This window comes from Marmota flaviventris, chromosome 10, assembly GCF_047511675.1.
Source record: "Marmota flaviventris isolate mMarFla1 chromosome 10, mMarFla1.hap1, whole genome shotgun sequence".
Lineage (NCBI taxonomy): Eukaryota > Metazoa > Chordata > Mammalia > Rodentia > Sciuridae > Marmota > Marmota flaviventris.
This window is the reverse complement of record NC_092507.1, coordinates 24013720-24037326: the sequence shown is the minus strand read 5'-3', so window position 1 is coordinate 24037326 and position 23607 is coordinate 24013720. Positions and strand designations below refer to the sequence as shown.

At 38.5% G+C, this 23607-nt stretch overlaps 1 protein-coding gene across 11 annotated transcripts in view; it reads right to left on the bottom strand.

The window, feature by feature from the left end:
* Window positions 1–23607, bottom strand: part of Zbtb8a (zinc finger and BTB domain containing 8A) — a 99376-nt gene that overhangs the window by 11900 nt on the left and 63869 nt on the right. For 9 of the 11 annotated variants that reach the window (XM_071617619.1, XM_071617615.1, XM_071617617.1 and 6 more), the window contains 2 exons: window positions 4681–5504; window positions 1552–1721 (listed from right to left, as the gene is read on the bottom strand). In XM_071617619.1, the coding sequence (XP_071473720.1) occupies window positions 1552–1721; window positions 4681–5503 (993 nt within the window). In that variant the 5' untranslated portion in view covers window position 5504. Of the gene's footprint in view, window positions 1–1551; window positions 1722–4680; window positions 5505–16582; window positions 16647–19396; window positions 19460–23607 lie in introns of all 11 variants that reach the window. The other 2 variants (XM_071617614.1, XM_071617613.1) reach the window with 2 other exon arrangements.

The following is a 23607-nucleotide window of genomic DNA, read 5'->3' as shown; positions in this document are numbered from 1 at the left end:
GGGTTCAATCCCCAGCACCGCAAAAAACAAACAAATAAAAAAAAACCCAAAACACAAATAAACAACGATTATTCACTAAAGAAAACAGGTTACAAAACAGCATGTACGATATGATCTCATTCGAAGCTAAAAAACAATTATATCCATAGAAGAAATTGTGGAAGACTATATAATAGAACTGTTAAGAATAGTAACATTGGAGTGATAAAACATTTTTTGTTGTTGTTGTTTTCTTTCTTTATTTTTTTGGGGGGTGGAGTTATGGGGATTGAACTCAGTGGCACTGGACCACTGAGCCACATCCCATCCCTATTTTGTATTTTATTTAGAGACAGGGTCTCTCTCAATGAGTTGCTTAGAGCCTCACTTTTGCTGAGGCTGGCTTTGAACTCAGGATCATCCTGCCTCACTGCTGGATCATAGGGATGCGACATCACGCCCGACTAGTTTCTTATTTTTTTATAATACATACCTATTGCTTTTGTAGTAATGAAAGATTGTTTATTATTATTATTATTTTCTTAAGTAACAGAGAATGAACCCAGGGGTGCTTGATGACTAAGCCACACATCCCTAGTCCATTTTTATTTTTTATTTTGAGACAGGTCTCACTGAGTTGCTTAGGGACTTGCTAAGTTGCTGAGGTTGGTGTTGAACTTGTGATCCTCCTGCCTCAGGATTACAGGCATGAGCCACCAAAAGCTTTTTAGTTTTTAAAACTCTAGTTCCATAAGGTTAACAAAGACAGAGATTTTGCCTGTATTTCTCATTGCTAGCACTTAGAAAAGGAACTGGCATATACAGTGCTCTAAACATATTTCTTGAATAAATAATTATAAAGCAATGCATGATGCAATCACTGTAAGTGATCCATTGTCTTTTAAATTTAAAAAGAACGCTTGTAAATGGAACAGAAGCGTAAGTGACAGAACACATATTTCAGAAAAAAACTGTGTTGCCAAGATGAAGGGCAGAACAATTTCAATGTCACTATCTTATGAAACCCCCAGGGCATCAAAAAACAAATTCTCTGAATATTTTTTGACTGCTAACAGTCAATCCCTGACTGGAAGTGGCTTCCTTTCTTTAGAAGACTGGAGAGAAGCTGAAGGGAGACTAGAAAGGGGATGTAGTGGAGAGAGGTCGGCAACGAGACCAAGATACTACCAGACAGGATTCAGGAATCACTGGTAGATGCCAAATATGTGAAGTGGTGATTCTGACCTAGACATTTAAAGCATTTGTACAGTTTGCATTATCTTTGTCTCTGAACACATCAACATGTAAAAATATATTTGGTGTGAATTAAAAGAACTGTACTTAGAGGTCTCAAAGGAGACTAAAAGTATATATATATATACACATACACACACATACATACATACATATATACACACACACATACATAAAATTATTATTTTGTGCATGACTTCAAATAATTTTTCCTATGGTAGAGTTATATGAAAAGATATGCCCCTAAACTGGATTATCCTAAAGCAGATAAATGCACATTGTCTCAAGAAGTAAAATGATGGAAGATCATATACATACTGTTCGGAAATGGCTACTTAGGTGGTCTAGCCTGCTAAACCTTTTTCCACACGCTTGACATGGATACGGCCTTTCTCCTGTATGACAGCGCAGGTGTCGCTTGAGGTCTGCTTTCCGCTTTACCACATGTGTGCAGTACGGGCACTTGAATCGCATCCTGGGCAGGTCATCTGTCACAAGACAGTTTTATTAAATCACTGGAGAGAGCATAACAATTCTATGAACATAAAGAATCCAAAAGGACTTGGTGAGTTCAACCTTGGAAAGGTAAATGGAAGGAGGAAGACATTCTATTAAGACCAGAATTGTCAATGTATTCCTATACAGAACTATAACTTTAGTATTTGATATATTTACAAAGTCCAGGTAAATTTAGACTATTACACGTGTCTTCATTTAACATAGTACAGTCATTACATTTAAAAAAAAATTTTTTGTAGTTGTAAATGGATAGAATGCCTTTATTTGTTTATTTTTATGTGATGCTGGGGATCGAACCCAGTGCCCTGCACATGCTAGGCAAGTGCTCTGCCACTGAGTCACAGCCCCAACCCCAGTCATTACATTTTTTTAGTACTGTATTCTTTTTTTGGTACTAGGGATTGAACTCAGAGGTGCTTAACCACTGGGCCACATCCCCCACATCCCCAGCTCTTTCTATATTTTACTTTTTCTAAGACAGGGTCTCACTAAGTTGCTTAGGGTCTCCCTAAAATGCTGAGGCTGGTCTTGAACTTGCAATCCTCTTACCTCAGCCTCCTGAGTTGCTGGGATTACAGGCATGTGCCACTATGCCCTGCTAATACTGGATTTTAACACTATAAACAATGCAAAATTAAAACATTTAATATTCAGATTTTTGTTTGGTTGGTTGGTTTTTGTTGTTTTAGTAGTGGGGAATTACCTCAGGGGTGCTTAGCCACTGAGCCACATCTCCAGCCCTTTTTATATTTTGAGACAAGGTCTTACTAAGTTGCTGAGGTTGGCTTTGAATTCCTGTCAGCCTCCTGAGCTGCTGGGATCACAGGTGTGTGCCACCAAACCCAGCTAATATTCAAGTTTTTAAGCAATTTGTTTTATTTATGTTTTTTATCACCTTGCCTTTACTTATCATGTACTTGTATTATTTCAAGGATCTTTAATATTTGGTTTTAAAGTACACATATAGTTATCTACAAAATGTTAGTTGTGGCCAGACACAATGATACATGCCTGTATTCCCAGTGACCCAGAAGAGTGAGGCAAGAGGATTGCAAATTCAAAGCTAGCCTCACCAACTTCGCAAGACTCTAGCCAAAAATCAAAACAAAAAAGGCATTCATGGGTTCAATCCTTAGTACCAAAAAAAAAAAAAAAAAAAAAAAGAAAGAAAGAAAGAAAAGAAAATTGTTAGTTATAATTGGAGGCAAACCTCAAAAATTTTTTTGTGGTGCTATGGATGGAACTCAGGGTCTCACACATGCTAGGTAAGTGCTCTGCTACTGGGCTACACCTCTAGCCCCAGACATTATTTCCAGGAAACACCCCTTTACCACCACCAGATACAAATCCACAGGTGCTCAAGAGACCTTAATAGAAATAATGTTGTATTTGCATATAATCTAAGCACATCCTCCCATACACTTTAAAACATCTCCATTATTTATAATATCTAATGCTATTTATATTTGTATAATATAAATGTTATATAAATGGTTGTGATACCATATTGTTAAGGAAATACAATGATAAGGAAAAAAGTGTACACATTCAGGCCACACACAAACTTGTTTCAAAGATACTTTTGTGTGTTTGAAATTTTTCTAAAATAAACATTTAAAATATATGTAATAGACCCTATAATCCTCAGGGACTTCTTTTTATTAAAATTTTGTTTGGAATTCACATATAAACAATTAAGCAAATCTGTTAACTAGTTCATTGGGGAAGAAGACTGGATGATATATATTTCTAATCCTTTATTTCAGTCATATGGGAATAAGGGTAGTATACATACTCTATTTCTATATTTTATTACTATCATTAACAAAAACAAAAAACACAGCTGGGTGTGGTGGTGCATTCCTGTAATCCCAGGGACTTGAGAGGCTGGGGCAGAAGGACCAAAAATTTGAGGCCAGCCTGGGCAATTTAGCAAGAATCTGTCTCAAAATTAAGAGAGAGAGGGATCTTTGTCTTGCCCTTTTTTTTTTTTTTCTTTTCTTTTGGTACTGAGGATTAAACCCAGAGCCACATTCCTAGCCCTTTTTATTTTTTATCTTGAGTCAGGGTCTCAGTAAGTTGCTTAGAACCTTACTTATTTGCTAATGCTGGCCTCAAACTTGTAATCCTCCTGACTCGGCCTCCAGAGTCACTGGGATTACAGGCATATACTACCACACCTAGTGAGAAAGATATTTTATGTTGTTGCACACTGGTTCACTGAAGAATCACAGTAAAATTTTATGAGTTGTGTGTTACAAATTTAAAAAAAGAAAAGTATTATGGGACTGGGATTCTGGCTTAGTGGTAGAGCCTTTGCCTAGCAAGTTCAAGGCCCTGGGTTCCATCCTCAGCACCACACACACACAATTATATACTTATATGTTGATAAATACTCCTCCTGAGTGAAGACATTGGCGGGGGGGGGGGGGGGGAATATGTAAAATACGTATCTTAGAGATTGAACCATTTAGAAAAGACTTTAAACATTTAATAGTAATCCAAACATCCAGATATAGGTTTGGAAAATTATGTGTTTTTTTTTTTTTGTTGTTGCAATATTTTTAGCTGTAGATGGACACAATACCTTTATTTTGTTTATTTAGTTTTATGTGGTGCTGAGGATTGAACACAGGGCCTCACACACGCTAGGTAAGCGACCTACCACTGAGCCGGCCACAACCCCAGCCCCAGAGAATTGTTTTGACCATCAGTATTCTACTGTCATTGAATGTATCCAATATTATTTTGAATTAAACACTTTAAATTCATGTTTTATAAAATCCATTTCATTATAAAAGTATGACTTAAAAAAAATTACTTGGTTTAACTACCTATGACACACCTAAAATTAGGGCATGTTGAGAAAGGATTTATATATAATAGCAGTTTGGAACCTGGTTGGGGAGTCATGCTCCTTTTGAGTACCTGAAAAACTTCGGGATGTGACCTCAGATCCTTGACCATACTGATAGCCAACAGAAGCAGAGTCCATTTCTGTGTCAATTTGCGCTTGTTCTTCAGCCTGGGAAACATGGCTGGAAGAATCAGACGCTCGTGCTTCTCGTTTGCTTGACTTGTACTGAGCAGCTTCAGGAGGCTGTGACAGTCGCAGATGCTTGGTCTTTTTAATGGAATCTTTCCTCTGCTCATGCTTGGCCCCAGGGAGCTGAGTGCTCCGTTGGGAGGCCGGAGGGTAATTATACTTACCCCACGACTTTCCACTTATTATACCTGCTCCTTGATCTGGGCTGAGGTGAGAGTGTGGGGAACTGCTTTCTTCTTGCCAGCTGCCACCATAAAAAGCAGAACGCTCTATGCCATTAGAATTGGCATCCTTATCTGAGAGACTGAAGTAGCGATCTTTTTCCTTCTCACTAATGTCCAAGGAAGATTTGATAAAAGTCTTACATACACTAATGACATCAGTCATCTGAAGGAAGCTTGCAGCGGACATCACTTCTATGACATTCTGCCCAGTAAGAGAGAGTTTGCCTGAATAGACAAAGTCTAGGATAACTGTGAAAGTGTCCGGAGAGAAAGCCTGAAATGTAGCTGTGGTTGGCTGACTTGTCTCCTTGGAATTCTGAGAAAGAAGCATTTTGAAGTAGCCACTACTAGCAAATAATACATTTCGATGAGCTTTGAAGACCTTCCCTTCAACTAGAATACTGCAATCACAGAACACATCTTGCCTGCGCTGCTCATTTAGCTGTTGCAGGAGATGAGACTGATGGGTGGAAATCTCCATCCTGCAGGGAGAAGACACAGGGGGTTACCAAGAGCGGGACAGGAACCCATTCTAGCATGAGTGCACTGAAATCAGGACCAGAAGCCTCTTTTTCCAACAAAACCACTTTTCTTCTTGAAGAATATAGTCCCAAGACATAGAAAATAATAGGCTTCGACATACTATTTAATACTATACTATGTTATTACATTTTTAGAAATTTTGTTTCACTGGGTGCAGTATCACACACCTATTATCCTAGTGGCTTGGGAGGCTAACGCAGAAGGATTAGCCTCAGCAACTTAGTGAGGCCCTCAGTGACTCAGTGAGACCCTATCTCAAAATAAAAAGCCAAAAGGCTGGGGATGTAGTTCAGTGGTAAAGCACCCCTGGGTTAAATCTCCAGCATCAAAAAAAAAAAAAAAATCATCTTAAAAAAATTTTTTTTTTGTTTCATCAGCAAACTTCACTAGGTCTTCTATCTATATGCTAAACTAAACACATTTGAATCCTACCCTCACATAGTTTTCAGTCTAGAGGAAGAATCAGGCATGAAGTAGTCAGAGGAAGTTCAATGGAAAGTCAAGTGCTTAAGGAAGGGTGCTATAAGTTATATAAAGGTTACACTAGTTTAGACTGGATGGAAAAGGTTAGGAAATACCTCCCTGAGAAGTGACATTTAAGCTGGGATCTCAAAGGTGACCAGAGGGGCTGGGGTTGTGGCTCAGCAGTAGAGTGCTTACCTAGCATGTGTGAGGCCCTGGGTTCGATCCTCAGCACCACATAAAATAAAATAAAGATAATGTGTCCATCTACAACTAAAAAAAAAAAAAAAAAGGTGACCAGGAATCAGCTAGCTGAAAAGCGAGGGGAAAGATTCTAGTTCCAACAAATGGTGGTGGAGAAAGTGCAGATGTTTCTCTGGCACAAATCCCTGAAGACGCTGACTAAAATATAACCCAAATTTGTTAAATGTGTTATGGTTGAGCTTGCAGGAAAGAATAAGAAATCCCCAGATGCCAGCAAAGAGGGAGCGGAGCCAGAGCAATAAGCATAGGAGTGAGGGCCAGGAAGGACCACGAGCTCAGCTGGTTTTTTTGTTTTGGTTTGTGGTGCTAGGGATTTAACTCAGGGAAGCTCTACCACTGAGACACCCCCAGCACCTTTTTTATATTTTTTTAAAAATTTATTTATTTTGTAGTTGTAGCTGGACACAATATCTTTATTTTATTTTTATGTGGTGCTGAGGATCGAACCCAGGGCCTCACACGTGCTAAGCAAGCACTTTGCTGCTGAGCCACAGTCCCAGCCCCCCTTTTTTATATATTTGAGTCACTAAGTTGCTGAGGCTAGGCTTGAACTTGTAACCCTCCTGCCTCCGCCTCCCAAGTGTCTGGGATTTCAGGTGTGTACTAGCTTACCTGGCTCAGTTGGTTTTATCAGTAACAAACCCAATGTATGAGGTAGGAAGTTAGAACCCTCCCAGGGGTGCAACCTTCGTGAAAAGGGACTTAGTGAAAAGTTTTGTCCATAGTCTGGGGAAAAGAACAACAAAGTTTGTCTTTGTAGGGCCTTAAGGAAACAAAAAACAAAAACAAGATATTCAGATCTAAGATTGTACCTAATCTGATTCTAAAGTCCAAATTTATTTTATCTGCTTAGTGTGGGAAATCTCAACCTGAAGAATTAGCACAAAAATTAGCTCTGAGCTGGTGGGGCCCTGGGGCATCTTGCAAACAAATGGAAAATTGCTCAGGACTTATGCTCACAGAATTCAAGCCAGGCAGGAAGTAAGTTCTGAGTAAGCCGAACTCAAAATCATTTCCCCTTTTTAAGTGGATCATTTCTAATATTGTATAAACATGACATCTAATATTTCCTCTTACAAACAAGCAAGCAAACAAAAACCTCCCCTTGATTTCACATCTACTTCTGCCTACTACCCCATTTCTCTGCTCCTATACACAAAATTCATTGGAAGAATTTTATTTTGTTATTTGTATCTGCTGTCTTTACTTCTGTTCTCCCTTGAACCCATTCCAATCAGGTTTTCATCCCCATCCATCAAAACCATCCTTTGTTTTTGTGTTTATTTTTATTGAGACAGGGTTTTGCTAACTTGCCCAGGCTGGCCTCAAACTTGCAATCCTATCCTCCTGCCTCCTGAATAGCTGAGATTACAGGCATTTGCCACTGCATCCGGCTTTAAAACAATTCTTTTTAAGGTCATTAGTAACTTGCCTATGGTCAAATACAACGGTCATTTCTTTGTCCTCATTTTACCAACACAGTTGATCACTTTCTTTATCCTAAAACACTTTTTGTCACTTGACTGCCAAGACACAATTCCTTCATGGTCCTCTTACCTTCCTGGTCACTCCTACAGTCTCCTTTGCTAATTTTTCTCCATTTTCCTAATTTCTAAGTGATGGAACACTCCAGGCCTCAGACATTTTCTCTAGGGAATGACAGAGGTAGAGAAGATCCCTTGGGATCTCATTCAGTTTTCATAATTTTCAATTCCATCTTTGAGTTTATGATTCCCAAATTTACATATCCAGCTCCTGGCTTCATTCCTGAACTTCAGACTTAGGACTCATATATCTGTTTACCAGCAACTCCACTTAAGATGTTTAATAGGCCTCTTAGCTTAACATGTCCAAAAACAGTCTTTGTACACCCCTGACCAGCCTGCCTTCCCTATAGTCTTATCCATTTCAGGAAATGGGTATCCCCATCCTACCACTTCGTCTGTTACTTTACCTTCAAAACAAATGGAAAATCCCACCATTTCTCTCCATGACTGCTACTATCACCTGGGGCACTTGGATTCAATCCCAATACCCCCCCCCCCCCCCCGCCAAAAAAAAAGTGCAAGTGTGTAAGTATACAAGATGTTGCTAAGTTACCTTGGCACAAATCTGTTAATGTGCTTTCTAAGAACTTCTAAGGCTAAATTAATTGATACAGGTGCAGTTACCAGCAATTCTGGACTTAATGTGTCAGTATGGGCACTTGGGAATGGCTCTAAAATTTTTTCACTGGCTGACTGAAACATGAAATGAAGGGTAGGCCATCTTTAATGAGGTCCAGACGCCTGAACTTTTGGCATGACGTGGAGGAAGAAACCACAGGACCTAGATGCCATTATGAGAGATGATACCCCAAGAGATTAGGTGCTGTTCCATAGGATGTGATATATGTATTTAAAAGCACTGACCAAAACATGATGCTACTTTTTTCCCCTGTAGTTAGAAATTAAGGGACTTGCGAGTGGTGATGGGGCTGAGGGTGGCTCAGTGGCAGAGCACATGCTTAGCATTTATGAGGTCCTCAGTTCAATTCCTCAATCCCCAGCACCAAAAAATGAATGAGGTTCTCACTGTATGAGAGGTGAGCCTTTGACAATCACATAAGTCTAGAGCTGAAAAGGATATGTTCAATAAATGAGAAAGCTCACCTGGAATAATGCTAAAACAGAATAAAATCTGACAAAACTATTTATTTGTTGGTACTGGGGAATGAACCCAGGGACACTTTACCATTGAACTATATTCCCATCCTTACTTTTTAATTATTTTTTATTTTTTAAAAATATTTATGTTTTAGTTTTAGGTGGACACAATATCTTTATTTTATATTTATGTGGTGCTGAGGATCAAACCCAGTGCTTCATGCATGCTAGGAGAGCACTTACCACTGAGCCACAATCTCAGCTCCTATTTTTTTGAGACAAGTTTTTTTAAATTGCTGGCCTCAAATTTGTGATCCTCCTGCCTTAACTTTCTAAGTCACTGACAAAACTATTTATACAATGTCCTGATGCTATTCTTTTCTTTTCCTTTCCTTTTTTGGTGGCACTAGGGACTGAACTTGGGGGCATTATATCACTGAACTACATCCCAACCCTTTTTTATGTTTTGAGACAGGGTCTTGCTAAATTACCCAAGCTGGCCTCAGACATGTGCCACTCCTGCCTCACAGTCTTCTAAGTTGCTGGAATTTTAGATGAGTGCCACTGTGCCTGCCCCTGATAATATCATTTCAATTCCTGGATCCAGTTATGCCTGAAGCCAGTGTTGTCACTAGATTTTTAGTTACATGAACCAATGAATTTCCTTTAATGCTTAAATTTAAGCTGAATTTTTATCATTTGTGGCCAACAGTCACATGCTGCTAATATGTGACCCCATACATGGTCCCAACTCACAGCCGATTCAAGAATGCTCTAAGTCTTCAGTTCTTTCATAGTTGTGTCAGATAGTACTCCTCTTGAGTGCGTAGCAGAATTTAGAGAGAATGTGAGGAAAACCAACAATTTTTTAGCTTTTCTTGCCAACGTTCAGAAAGCTTTTACCACTATGGTTTATAATTAATGTATAAATAGTATATGAAACTACTGAATTTTTTTTTTTCTGTCATGTCTTTTTATTAAAGAATGCCCATATGGGGCTGGGGTTGTGGCTCAATGGTAGAGCGCTTGCCAAGCATGGGTTCCATCCCCAGCACAAGGCACTGGGTTCGATCCTCAGCACCACATAAATGTAAAATAAAGATATTGCGTCCACCTAAAAAAAAAAATATTATTATTATTATTTTAAAGAATGCCCATCCATTGTCTGGCTATAAAAAAATATATATTTGGGGCTGGGGTTGTGGCTCAGTGGTAGCGCACTTGCCTAGCATGTGTGAGGCACTGAGTTCAATTATCAGCAACGCATATGAATAAGTAAAATAAAGGTCTATGAACAAATTTTAAAATAAAAAATCTTAAAAAAAATTCTACTTAGCAGGGAAAACAATTTTTATGAGGAAACATTGATGGAATCAGTGCAATCAAGTTTATCATATCACTAAATAGTAGTTCTAATATTGGTATAATGGCAGTTTTTTTCCCCTTTATATGCCCTAAAGTCCTGGAAGGCTTCCAGAAATTTCTTTCACCCATGTTCATTTTTAGTTGTGAGTCATTTCTTCCCAGGCTAAATAATTTTTTATGATACCTTTCATGATGTCAGAAGCTTTCCACCAATCTCTAATTAACAGCCAGCCAGTTTTATGAAGGTATTTTTCATAGTCCATTGTAAAATATCCATTTTAACATCTAAAGTAAGATTTCTGTGTAGCAGTTTTGCAGTAACTTTAATACTTCACACTCTGTGGTAAGTCATTATGGATCAAAATTATTCAGCAGAACATGGAATTTAGCAGAAAGTGAGACCGTGGCCTATAAATATGAATTGATTTGTGAGGACCCTTAATTTTCAGCAATATACAGTCTATTAAGCCTGCTCTCATTAGTGTTAACCATACCAAAGTGGCTGAGAGGTTATGTTAAAAATATATTAACCACAATTCAGTACTACATCAATTTTTTTATTTGTGAGTTTATAAAAAAAAAAAAAAAAAAGTTTAACCCCAGCGGAAAAATTGAGCATTCATTGGCCAGGAATCAAACCCAGGTCTCCCGCAGGGCAGGAAAGAATTCTACCATTGAACTACCAATGGTAGTACTATATCAAATTTATAAATACAAACATATACAGAGATGAAGAACAGTAAAATAAATTAGTGCTCAAGAACTTATGTCTATAATGCAGCTTATTCCACATTTGATGTAACTGAGGTTCTAGCTAATAGTGGGTTTCAAAATCACAAACCTCTCCAAACTTATTAGATAAAATAGACTGAGGCGGATTGGGGTTGGGGCTCAGTGGTAGAGTGCTCACCTAGAACACGCAACGCCCTTGGTTTGATCCTTAGCATCATGTAAAAATAAAATTAAGGTATTGTGTCCACCTACAACTAATATATATAAATTAAAAAAAAGATTGAGTCCCTTGGCTAGAGGTTAGGGACTTCACATATTCATTATATGCCCAAAGACCAGGATTTGCTGAGTCTCCAGAATGCGGATAAACTAGGCATTCTAGGCCAATGGAGGCAGAATTATTCAGGACCATGTCAGACAACTGCAGAAACAAGACACCTGGGAATATTACTGGAGAAGCACCAAATCAATACCCAGTCTTTCACTTTCATATCCTATCAGTGGAAATCTAATAATTTGTCTGTTCTCATTTGAAATGAGGTAGGTGGGTCGTGACTTTACAATTTTCATTTTTTTAATTAAATTTATTTATTTATGCTTTGTGATGCTGGGGATTGCACCTAGGTTCTTGCACATGCTAGGCAAGCTAGGCAAGCATTCTATCACTGAGATATGACCTTGGCCCATAATTTTTTGATTTTATAAATAATGTTGTAACAAATACTTCTGCACATAGATCCCTGAGCATTTGTGAAATAGATTCCTAGAGGTAGAGTTTCTAATTGGATACTGCCAGATTATCTTCTCCAATCATTATATCCACCAATACCATTTGATAGTGTCCTTTCTCCCAACACAATCCTGACTATTATCTGTTTATTTATTTAGTCATTTTTTATTTTTTGGTACTGGAGATTTAACCCAGGGGCGTTTTACCACTGAGCTACACTCCAGGCTCCCCTACACCCCCGATTTTTTTTGAGACAGGGTCTCATTAAGTTGCTTAGGGCCTTGCTAAGTTACTGAGGCTGGCCTTAAACTTGCAATTCTCCTGCCTTAGCCTCCCAAAAAATTACAGGTGAGCCACTGTGCCTGGCTATTTATTTATTTATTTTGCAGTGCTGGGTATTGAATCTGGGATCTTACACGTGATAGGCAAGTGCTCTACTACTGAGCCACATCCTCACCCCACTATTATCTTTTAAAAATGTTTTTCTGCTGGCTACAGTGGTATATACTTATAATTCCAGTGGCTGTGGAGGCTGAAATAGAAGGACTTCAAGTCCAAGATTTCAAGTCTCATTAAGTTGATTAGGGCCTTGCTAAGTTGCTGAGGCTGGCCTTAAACTTGCAATTCTCCTGCCTTAGCCTCCCAAAAGATTACAGGTGTGAGCCACTATGCCTGGCTATTTATTTTGCAGTGCTGGGGATTGAACCTGGGATCTTACACATGATAGGCAAATAGTCTACCACTGAGCCACATCCTCACCCCACTATTATCTTTTAAAAATGTTTTTCTGCTGGCCACAGTGGTATATACTTATAATTCCAGTGGCTGTAGAGGCTGAAATAGAAGGATTTCAAGTCCAAGACCAGTCTAGGCAACTAAGTAAAATCCTGTCTCAAAATATAAAAAGGTCTAGGATGTAGCTCAATGGTACAGTGCCCCTGGGTTCAATCCTTAGTACTGCAAGAAAATAAATAAATAAAATGATTTCCTGCTGGGCGTGATGGTGCATGCCTATAATCCCAGCAGCTCAGGAGGCTGAGACAGAAAGATTGAGCCAGCCTCAGTAAAAAGTGAGGCACTGAGCAACTCAGTGAGACCCTGTCTCTAAATAAGAAACAAAAAGGGTTGGGGTTATGGCTCAGTGATTGAGTGCCCCTGATACCCAAAACAAAAACAAAAGATTTCTCATCTATCCTTAGTGGAAAATACTAGGAAAACATCAATACTGTTATTTAACATTATGCTGAAAAATCTAGCCAATGAATTAGACAAGGAAATTAAATATGAATATTGAAAAGGATAAAGCAATTGTTGCAATTGATATTGTATACCTTTAAAATGCAAAAATAAGTTAGAAAACTGTTAAAGTAAGTTTCATGGGCCTTTGACATAATATTAGACTTGGTATTTATTCTACTATTAAAAAACTAGAAAACTGGGTAAAATACATGAAAAAATGTTTTTGGCAATGAAAAGGGAGTGTAACTCAGATCCCCAAGAGAAAGAAATCAAGTGGGGTAAGTCCCACCATCACTTTGGCTTCCTGAATTGGGTTACAAAAAGGGGAAATCGAACTGGATTTATCAGACAGCAATTATTATTCAGGAAGATGACGCCCAGAAGTTATAGGGCAGAATACCAGAAAGGAGACAATGATGTAGGCAAAGAGATCAATAAATTTGCACAGGAGCTGGGCATAATGGCGCATGCCCGTAAACCCAGTGGCTTGGGAGGCTGAGGCTGGAAGATCTTGAGTTCAAAGCCAACCTCAGCAATAGCTAAGCAACTCAGTGAGACCCCTTCTCTAAATAAAATACAAAATGGGGCTGGGGATGTGGCTCAGTGATCAAGTGCCCCTGAGCAAAAAAAAAAACTCTGCACAGGAGTCCCTAGAGCCTGTGCTGAACACAACCTATATACATGCAGGGTAAAACAGCAAGAGTCCTGCTGTATTAGTCCTTTCTCCCAACCTCCCAACACAATCCTGACTAGTCAGCTTTGCATTGCTGTGACAAAATAACCTGAGATACACAATTTAAAAGGAGGAAAGATTTATTTTGGCTTGTAGTTTAAGAGGTTTCAAAAATCCATGGTCACTTGGCCCTGTGGCTTTAAGCCTGTGGCAAGGCAGGAAACACATGATAGAGCTTAGCTGCTTACCTCAAGATGACCAGGAAGCAGAGAGAGAGAGGAAGGGGTGGGAGTACCCTAATTCCCTTCAAGGGCACACCCTAATGACTTAACTTCCTTCCACTAGGCCTCACTTCTTAAAGGGTGCACCATCTCCCAACACCACCACAAGCTCTGCCATTGTAGCAAAAAAATCCTGCCATAAATGACATGCAATGAATGATCGTGGCTGTGTTCCAATAAAACTTCATTTACAAAAGCATAAAGTGATCCATATTTAGCCTGTAGGCTGTGAGTTGCCAGACCCACTACATGTGAAGCTATATAACATGTGATGTGTGACAAGTTATATGCATATTATGATGAGGGAAAGTGTATATTGTAACCCCTTGAGCAAGCACTAAAAGTATAATAGATTAAGCAGATGAGCTCATGGTGGAGACCAAATACTAAGAAATGCTCAATATTCTTTTACTGAAGTAAGGTATGGAAAAAAGGGAAAAGGAAGAAAAAAACTAATGGCATACATACAAAACAAATAGTAAGATAGTACTTTTATCTCTCTATATTAATACTTACTTTAAATGAAAATAGTCTAAACTCCATTTAAATAAATTATTAGGGGCTGGGACATAGCTTAGTGGTACAGTACGCATAGTTAGCATGTGTTAAGTTCCTAGGTTCAGTCCCCAGCCCACATGCAAACACACACATACAAGGTAACTGAAAAAGGAAAACTCAAATATTAAAAATATCAAATATCAAATATTCAGAAGTATACTATGAACACACTAATTGTAAGTGAACTGGGATGGCCGGTAATATTAATATCAGACAAAGCAGGCTTAAGAAAGAAATATTACCAGCCCTAAAAGATATAATTATGAAAGGATTAATTCATCAAGAAGATATAACAAAAAAAGGTATTTATGTATCAAATAACAAAGCTTCAAAAACTAGTAGAAATGAAAAAGAAAACAAGGAATTTCACAATTATAGTTTTGTATTTCAACACTCCTCTAAGTAATTAATAGAAAGAGAAGTTGGAAAATCAATAAGATTATAAAACATTTGAGCAATACTATCAACCAACTTGACTAAATTGACATTTAGGATATACACTACAGCAAAATATACGTTTTTAAAAAATGAACAGCAATCATTCACCAAGATAAATCATATGTTAGGCCATAAAACAAGTTTTAAATTAAAAAAACTAGGGATGAAGCCAGGTAGTAGAGTGCCCTTGGGATTCAATCCTCAGTACTGCAAAAAAAAAAAAAAATCAATGAGTTAAGTTTCAACTTAAGAGGGGCTGGGGTTGTAGCTCAGAGGGAGAGCGCTTGTCTGGCATGTGTGAGACACTGGGTTCGATCCTCAGCACCACTTAAAAATCAATAAATAAAATAAAGGTAGTGTGTCCATCTACAATTAAAAATATATATATATAAAAAGTTTCAACCTAAGAAGCTAGAAAAAAAGGAGGTAAACTCAATGCAAGCAGTGGGAAAGAAATAATAAAGACAAGATCAAAAATGAATGAAATGGGAATTGAACAAATGCTAGAGAAAAATCGATGAAACCCAAAACTCGTTTTCTATATCATTACCAATAAATTAATCAACATCAACAAAACTGATCAATCTCTAGCAAGATCAATCAAGAAAAAAAGAAAGAGACATAAATTAAAAATATCAGAGATGAAAGGGGGAAAACAGATCCTACATTAAAAGAATAAGAACTAGGGCTGGGGTTGTGGATCAGGGGTAGAGCGCTCACCTCACACGTGCACCACCCTGGGTTTGATCCTCAGCACCACATATAAATAAATAAATAAATAAATAAAGGTACTGTGTGTCAACTACAACTAAAAAAAAAAAAATACTAAAAAAAAAAATTAAGAAGAAGAAGAACAACAAACCAGGTACAGTGGTGCATGCCTGTAATCCCAAGGCAAGACGATCACAAGTTCAAAGCCAGCCTCAGCAATTTAGTGAGGTGAGGACCTAAGCAATTTAGTGAGACTTTATCTAAAACTAAAAAGAACTAAGGATGTAGTTCAGCGGTAAAGCACCCTGGGTTAAATCCTCAATATCAAAAAGAAAAGAAAAAAAGAATAAAAATAAAATATTATAACCAAAAGAAAATAAACTTAATGAATCAAATGAAATGTAAAAATTTCTTAATCAAGATAATGATCAAAATACATGCTAGAAAAAAAATGGAAAATCTGAACTGCTATGTAAATTAAGGAAATCAAAGATATAATATTAAAAGAAATAAAAAATATGATTTATTTTAGTAGTGCTGGGGATTGAACCAGGGATGCTCTACTACTGATGCTCTACATCCCCACCCCTTTTTATTTTTAGACAGAGTCTCACTAAATTGCTGAGGCTGGCCTCAAACTTGCAATGCTGCCTCAGCCTCCTGACTAGCTGGGATTACAGGTGTGCACAACTTTATCTGGCTGAAAATGTTAAGTTTTAAAACTTTCCACAAAGATACTCCAGGCCCAAATGGCTTCAATGTTGACTTTTTTGGTGTGGGGGAGAGCAGAGCAGCACTGGGGATGGAACCCAGGGGCACTGACCACCAAGCTGCATTCCCAGCCCTTCTTGTTTTTTATTTGGAGATAGAGTCTCTCATTAAATTGCTGAGGTTGGCCTAGAACTTGTCATCCTCCTACCTCAACCTCCAGAGTCCCAAGGGTGTGTCACTGTGCCCACTTCATTGTTGAACTCTGTCAAACCCTAAAAGAAGAGATAATACTAGTGTCCACTGTGATAGAGGTGGTAGGTAGGACCTTCAGCAGGTAGAGCCTGAAGTGGGAAGTCATTAGGTCTCACTTGGGGTTGCAGCCCTGGGAAGAGATTAAAGTAGTTCTATGGCACTCCGGATGCAATTGCAAAAATGAATTGTTATAAAAGATCTCCTTTCTGCTTTCTGGTTTCCTGTTTTACCATGTGATCTCTCCCTCTTGCTCGTGTTCCCATCATGGTGCCATCTGCCAAGACATGATGCAGTCAAGGGGCCCTCAACAGAACTGGTGCTACACTGTCTGGACTTTCTAGTCTCCAAAACCATAATTGAAATAAATTTATTTTCCTTATAAAGTTCCCAGCCTCAGGTATTTTGTTATAGTAATGGAAAATGAACCTAATACAAACATATACAAAATTTAATTTGAAATGTATTATAAAACTAAATGTAAAAGTTAAATTTCTAGAAGAAAACATGAGAAAAATCTCTGGTTTGCTTAGGGTAAGCAAAGTTGTTTTGTTTGTTTGTTTTGGGTATTAGGAATTGAACCCAGGGGCACTTTACCACTAAGCTACATCCCCCTATAGCTTCATGCATCTGAGGCAAACATTCTACCACTGAGGTACCTCTAGCCCCTATAAAATATTTCTTTTCTTTTGTTTTCTTTTTGGTACAGGGGATTGAACTGAGGGACATTAACCAATGAACCACATCCCCAGCCCTTTTTTGTATTTCATTTAGTGACAGGGTCTCACTGAGTTGCTTAGCACCTCACTACATTGCTGAGGCTGGTTTTGAACACTCGATCCTCCTGCCTCAGCCTCCTCAGCCACTGGGATTACAGGTGTGTGCTAAAATATATAATATTTTTTAGTTGTTGACGAACCTTTATTTTATTTTATTTATTTATTTATTTATTTGTATGCGGTTCTGAGAATCAAATCCAGTGTCCTACACATGGTAGACAAGTGCTCTGCCACTGAGCCACATCCCCAGTCCAAAATATATTTCTTAATGAGGATTTTGGTAAAAGAAAAGAAAAAAAAAAAAACTTTTTGAGAAACACTGGTTAAGCCATTCAACAACAGAACTGTCCCCTTTGCAAAGTGGCGAGTTCTATGCCACTACTGTGACACAGGTAGACTGTCACCAACTTAGGGTGAATGCATTTGGCAGGAGGTAGGACTGTGTGATCTGTGCAGAGTCTTCCAACTTCAATACTTTAAAATTATTTTGTTGTAGTTATATATTATACTACATATGTTCATGCTTCTTACAATAAGAACCTAAAATAATCAATTTATATTGTAAGATGCCAGCACAAGTTGCTAGGTTAGGTTTAGTATATTTGTTTTGCTTTCTTGGTATTGAGGATTGAACCCAGGGATGCTTAACCACTAAGCTACACCCCCAACTTCTTTATATTTTATTTTAAGACAGGTCTCACTCAATTGCCCAGGCTGGCCTCAAACTTGTGATTCTCCTGCTTTAACCTCCCAGGGGTTATAGGCATAGGCCACTGAATCTGGCAGTGGTTGGGTTTTGTTTTGTTTTGTTTTTAAAGGAATGAAGTTCCTATTTATTTATTTATTTATTTATTTTAATTTCAGTTGTAGATGGACACAATACCTTTATTTATTTATTTATTTTTATGTGGTGCTAAGGATCAAATCCAGTGCTTCACACATTAGGCAAGCACTGTGCCACGGAGCTATAGCCCCAGCCCCACGTTTTTGTTTTTTGTTTTTTTTTTTAAAGTCCTCAAAACAACAGAAACTATTGGTTCCACAATGTATATTAATTGTTTTAGATATATTTTAATGTTGAGTATGTGTACTTATAATATTCAGTATTTTCTGGATGGGGACAGATAAACAAATCCATTCTCCTAAAGAGATATTGGTCAAAGGCCTGGTTGGGGGAGAATTTGTCAGATGTATATGGAAAAGAGCAGATAGGGAATTCCATCCTGCTTCTGAGTAATTCTGTCAAAAACAGGCAATTTGCCTCAATTACTCAAGACATTTATGTTACATCACCACTCAGCTAATACAGCCCCAGATATAAAGTGGCCAGAGTACTACATCACAGTTCACCAGAACATTTATTTCTAGTACTGGGGATTAAACCCAGGGCCTCCTGCTTGCTAGGCAATTGCTCTACCACTGAGCTACACCCCTCCCCACTAAAAATTCTAATGTATCAATCAGTGAAGAACTTGGTACTGGAATGGAATAAGGATAGTAAAATACCATTTATCTAGAATTCCCAGGGATGAGTCATTCTGGTGGCACTTTTTTTTAGGGATTAAGAACTATGCAAAGTAATTAAGGCCCTTGTGGCTCTGAACTACAGAAGTCATAGGAATCTGTGCTGTCACTCAATGCCATTCAAACCCTGCAGTGTCATCAGGACAGTGCAAGTGTGCGGTCTGCTCACTGTGCCCATGGCTTCAAATTAGCAAATGCAAAACTGAGATAAAGGATTTTGTACAATGTCAGAACATGGAACTGGTATCAGCTGAGCACGGTGGTGTATGCCTACTCAGAAAGCTGAGGCAAGTGGATTGCAAGTTCAAGGCCAGCATGTGCAACTTAGTGAGACCTGTCGCAAAATAAAAAATAAAAAGGATGGGGGATGTATCTCAGTGGTTAGCGTGCTTGTCTATCACATACGAGACTCTGGGTTCAATCTCCTAAACTAATAAAACAAAACAAAACAAAACAAAATTAATAGATACCTTATAAGAATTTTTTCTTTTGCATGCTGGGCAAGTGCTCTACCACTGAGTTACACCCCAGTCCTGTAAGGATGTTAAAGAATGATGTAGTCAGTGGGGAATGAAATAAACAAATTATATGGTTATACAGTGTGCATATGCAAATTTCTAACAATGACTCTCACTATTATATATAATTATAATGCACCAATAAACACACACACACACATGCACACACACACAAATAATATAGTTAGTCTACCTGCTTTAAAAGTGTATCCTGTTGGGGCTGGGGTTGTAGGTCAGTGGTAGAGCACCTGTCTAGCATGTGTGAGGCACTGGGTTTGACTCTCAGCACTGCATATAAATAAATAAAATAAAGGTTCACCGACAACTTAAAAAATTTTTAAACTGTATCTTGTTGGATATGAAACCTAAATGCAGTACATAACTCTCTAGGCATGTCTCAAAACACAAATTATTTACATCATGAGACACCAAATAACTATTTAAACCTAAAAACATTTCAGTACTTAAAAACAGCCTGGGATTCAAGTATACCAGAATCCTGGACCACTAAAACCTTGTACTACAATTACATGCAATTCCAAACACTATCTATATACTAAAAATCCCATATTATTCATGTCCACTATAGCCAATAACATACACCCAGGTGCCTCCTGGAGCACTCCACTTGCATTCATTCAATTAGTAACATCCGTGCAATTTAAGAGGCTCTGGGCATCCTAACATGACTGAGACAAGCTCTCATTCTAAAAAAGGAAAACAAAGTTAAAACAAGTTGGTGCAACATCATGAATGGCACAGCTGAAGTGTTTAGGGGGCACAAAGAAGGGAAGGGGCAGAAAAGGTGTGGGTTGAATTGTAACCCCAGAAATGATATGCAAAAGTCCTAACCCCTGACACCTAGGGATATGAACTTATTTGTAAGTAAAGTCTCTGCAAATACAATTAAGTTCAGCTGGGTACAGGGGTGCACGCCTGTAATCCCAGCAGCTTGGGAGGCTGAGGCAGGAGGATTGCAAGTTAAAGCCAGCCTCGGCAATTTAGCGAGGACCTAAGAGTTCAGCAAGACCCTGTCTCTAAATAAAATACAAAATAAGGCTAGGGATGTGGCTCAGTGGTCTAGTGCCCCCGAGTTCAATCCCAGGTAACAACAACAACAAATATATATATATATATATATATATATATATATATATATATATGAGAAATCAAGTTCATATGGAACTCAATTAAGGTGGGCCGCTAAAGCCACCAACTAGGTCCTGGAGACATGAAGACAAAGGAGGGAGATGGCCGAATAAGACAGAAGCAGAGATTGGAGTGACACCGTAGAAAGGCAAGGAGCATCAAGAACAGCTGACAGCCACAGAAGCAGGCAGAGGCCAAGAGTCTCTCCAGAGCCCTCAGAAGGAGCACGGCCCCTGCTGACCCCTTGATTTCACACTTCTAGCCTCCAGAACTGAAGAAAAAATAAACTGATATTGTTTTAAGCCATCTGGTTTGTGATAATTTGTTACAGCAGCACTAGGAAACTAATACAGAAAGCTTCTAGGTGAGGTGAGCCTGAAGTTGAAGCTGGAAAGGCAAGCAGGTTTTCACCAAGAGAAAGGAACGACATTCTAGGCAGAGATCATTTGAGCAGAGGTGAGCAGTCATCAAACAGATGGGAGTGTTCAGAAAACAGAAAGTATGCTGCTCAGTGTGGCCAGGGCACCCAGTGCAAGAGATGGAGAAAGTGGAGGTGATACAGTGTGTTTGCCTTGTTACAGAGTTTGGACTTAACCCTGTACATGCTGGGGGCCATTAAATGGTTTTTGTGTAGAGGAGAGAGGCAACTTGGTATTTGATCAGACAGCAGAGGAGTCAGAACACAGCAGTAAGACCCGGAAGAAGGCAGCAGTAATGCAGGTGAAAAAGGGAGGGTAGAAAGGAGTCAAGGAGGCAGAATGAGCAGGGCTTGGAAGTAATAGAAATAACAATGGACAAACAACAGGGGATATGAGATCAAATTAGTGGATTTAAACCCTGCTCTGCGGCAGTCTACACTACCATCTCCTCACTGGCAAGTAAGAGAGCTAAGACTACTGCGCCGGAGGGGACTAGAAAGACTCTAGGAGACATGCAACTGCAAATAGGCAACAGGCACCTGGTTTAATGTAGCTGCCTGTGAGCTGCTGCCATTATTATGGATCACCAAAAGATGCGGAAGATATTTCAAACTCAATGTGTTCCTTAGTATTGCTAAACATATTATTGCTGCCTTTTCTGATCCCTGAAATGACTTCTTCATATTTTTTTGTTTGTTTGTTTGTTTTGGTATTGGGAATTGAACCCAGAGGCACTTCACCACAGAGCTATAGCCAACCCTTTTTTATTTTGAGACAAGGTCTAAGTTGCTGAGGTTCTCAGCAAAATTGCCCAGGCTAGCCTCAAACTTGTAATCTCCAACCTCAATCTCCTAAATGCTGGGATTACAGGTGTGTACCACCACGCCCAGCAGCTCAAAAGATTTTATTTTATTTTTTAAAAATCTTTTTAGTCATCGATGGACCTTTATTTATTTATTTATATGTGGTGCTGAGAATTAAACCCAGGGCCTCATATGTACCAGGCAAGCGCTCTGCCACTGAGCCACAACGCCAGCCCCTCAAAAGATTTTAATAAGTGATAATCTTGAGTTTGGTGAGACAGCATTATCCTACAGCTAATAAGGAAGGGTGTAGTTGTTATATATCTAGAAGTTGTTTTGGTATTCCCATTTAAAGATCTATAAAAATATTTACATCCTTGGTCCAAAACTTCTAAATCTGGGAAATTATTTTAAGAAAACAGAAAGGCAGTCAAAGTATGTTTATTATAAAGTTACCTATAATCTCAAAAGTTAGGGAAATTCTGAATATTTATTGGGCATATACTTTTTTAAAAAATACTTAATTTTTTAGTTATAGGTGGACACAATATTTTATTTTATATTTATGTGGTGCTGAGGATCGAACCCAGTGCCTCATACATGCTAGGCGAGCGCTCTTCCTCTGAGCCACACCTCAGCCCCTGGGCATATACTTTAAAAAATTTTTTTTTTAATTATAGATGGACACAACACCTTTATTTTATTATTTTTATGCAGCACTTAGGATCAAACCCAGTGCCTCACATGTGCTAGGCAAGAGCTCTACCACTGAGCCACATCCCCAGCTATTAGGCATATACTTAAGTACTTTAAGTAATCCCCTCAAGTCTCCCTACAACTATGAAGTACAGAGTAAGAATATCCCCATTTTTTTAAAAGAATTTTTTTAGTTGTAGATGGACACAATATCTTTATTTTATTTGTTCATTTTTTATGTGGTGTTGAGGATCGAACCCAGTGCCTCACATGTACGAGGCATGCGCTCTACCACTGAGCTACAACCCCAGCCCACAATATCCCCATTTTACAGATGAAGAAGCAAAAGTTCAGAGGGTAAACTTGTCTGAGGACATCCAACCAACAGATAGTGAAGAAAAGATCCGAACCCAGGCAGTTTTACACCAGAATCTCACCATTTTTTCTTTCTTTCCTTTTTGCAGTACTGGGGATTAAATCCAGAGTCACTTTACCTCTTAGCTACAAACTCAGTTCCTCTTCTTTTTTTTTTTTTGATACCAGGGATTGAACTCAGGGATGCTTAACCACTGAGTCACATCCCAGCCCTTTTTTGTATTTTATTTAAAGACAAGGTCTTGTTGAGTTGCTAAATTGCTGAGGTCATTTTTGAACTTGTAATCCTTCTGCCTCAGACTCCTGAACCTCTGGGATTACAGATGTATGCCACTGCGGCCAGTTCTTATAAGCATTTTAAAGGCAGAAACAGTCACACTTACTTTATGTACTTATTTATTTATTTTTGCCATACTAGGGATTGAACCCAGGGACATATTCTCACTGAGCTACAACCCTACCCTTTTTCAGTTTTTGAGATAGGGTCTCGCTACATTGCCCAGGGCTGGTCTCCAACTTCTCATCCTCCTGCCTCAGTTTCTGAGTAGCTAGGATTATAGGAGTGTGCCACTGCAACCAGATCATTTTATTTTTTAAATATTTACTCTAGGATATAGAATCTGTCTACAATCTGTTCTGAATAAAAGCTTATTGGTGATAAAACATGTCTATCTCAGCCCAAAGTCCAGCATCCTAATAGAAGCATTCCTAGTAAAGTCAG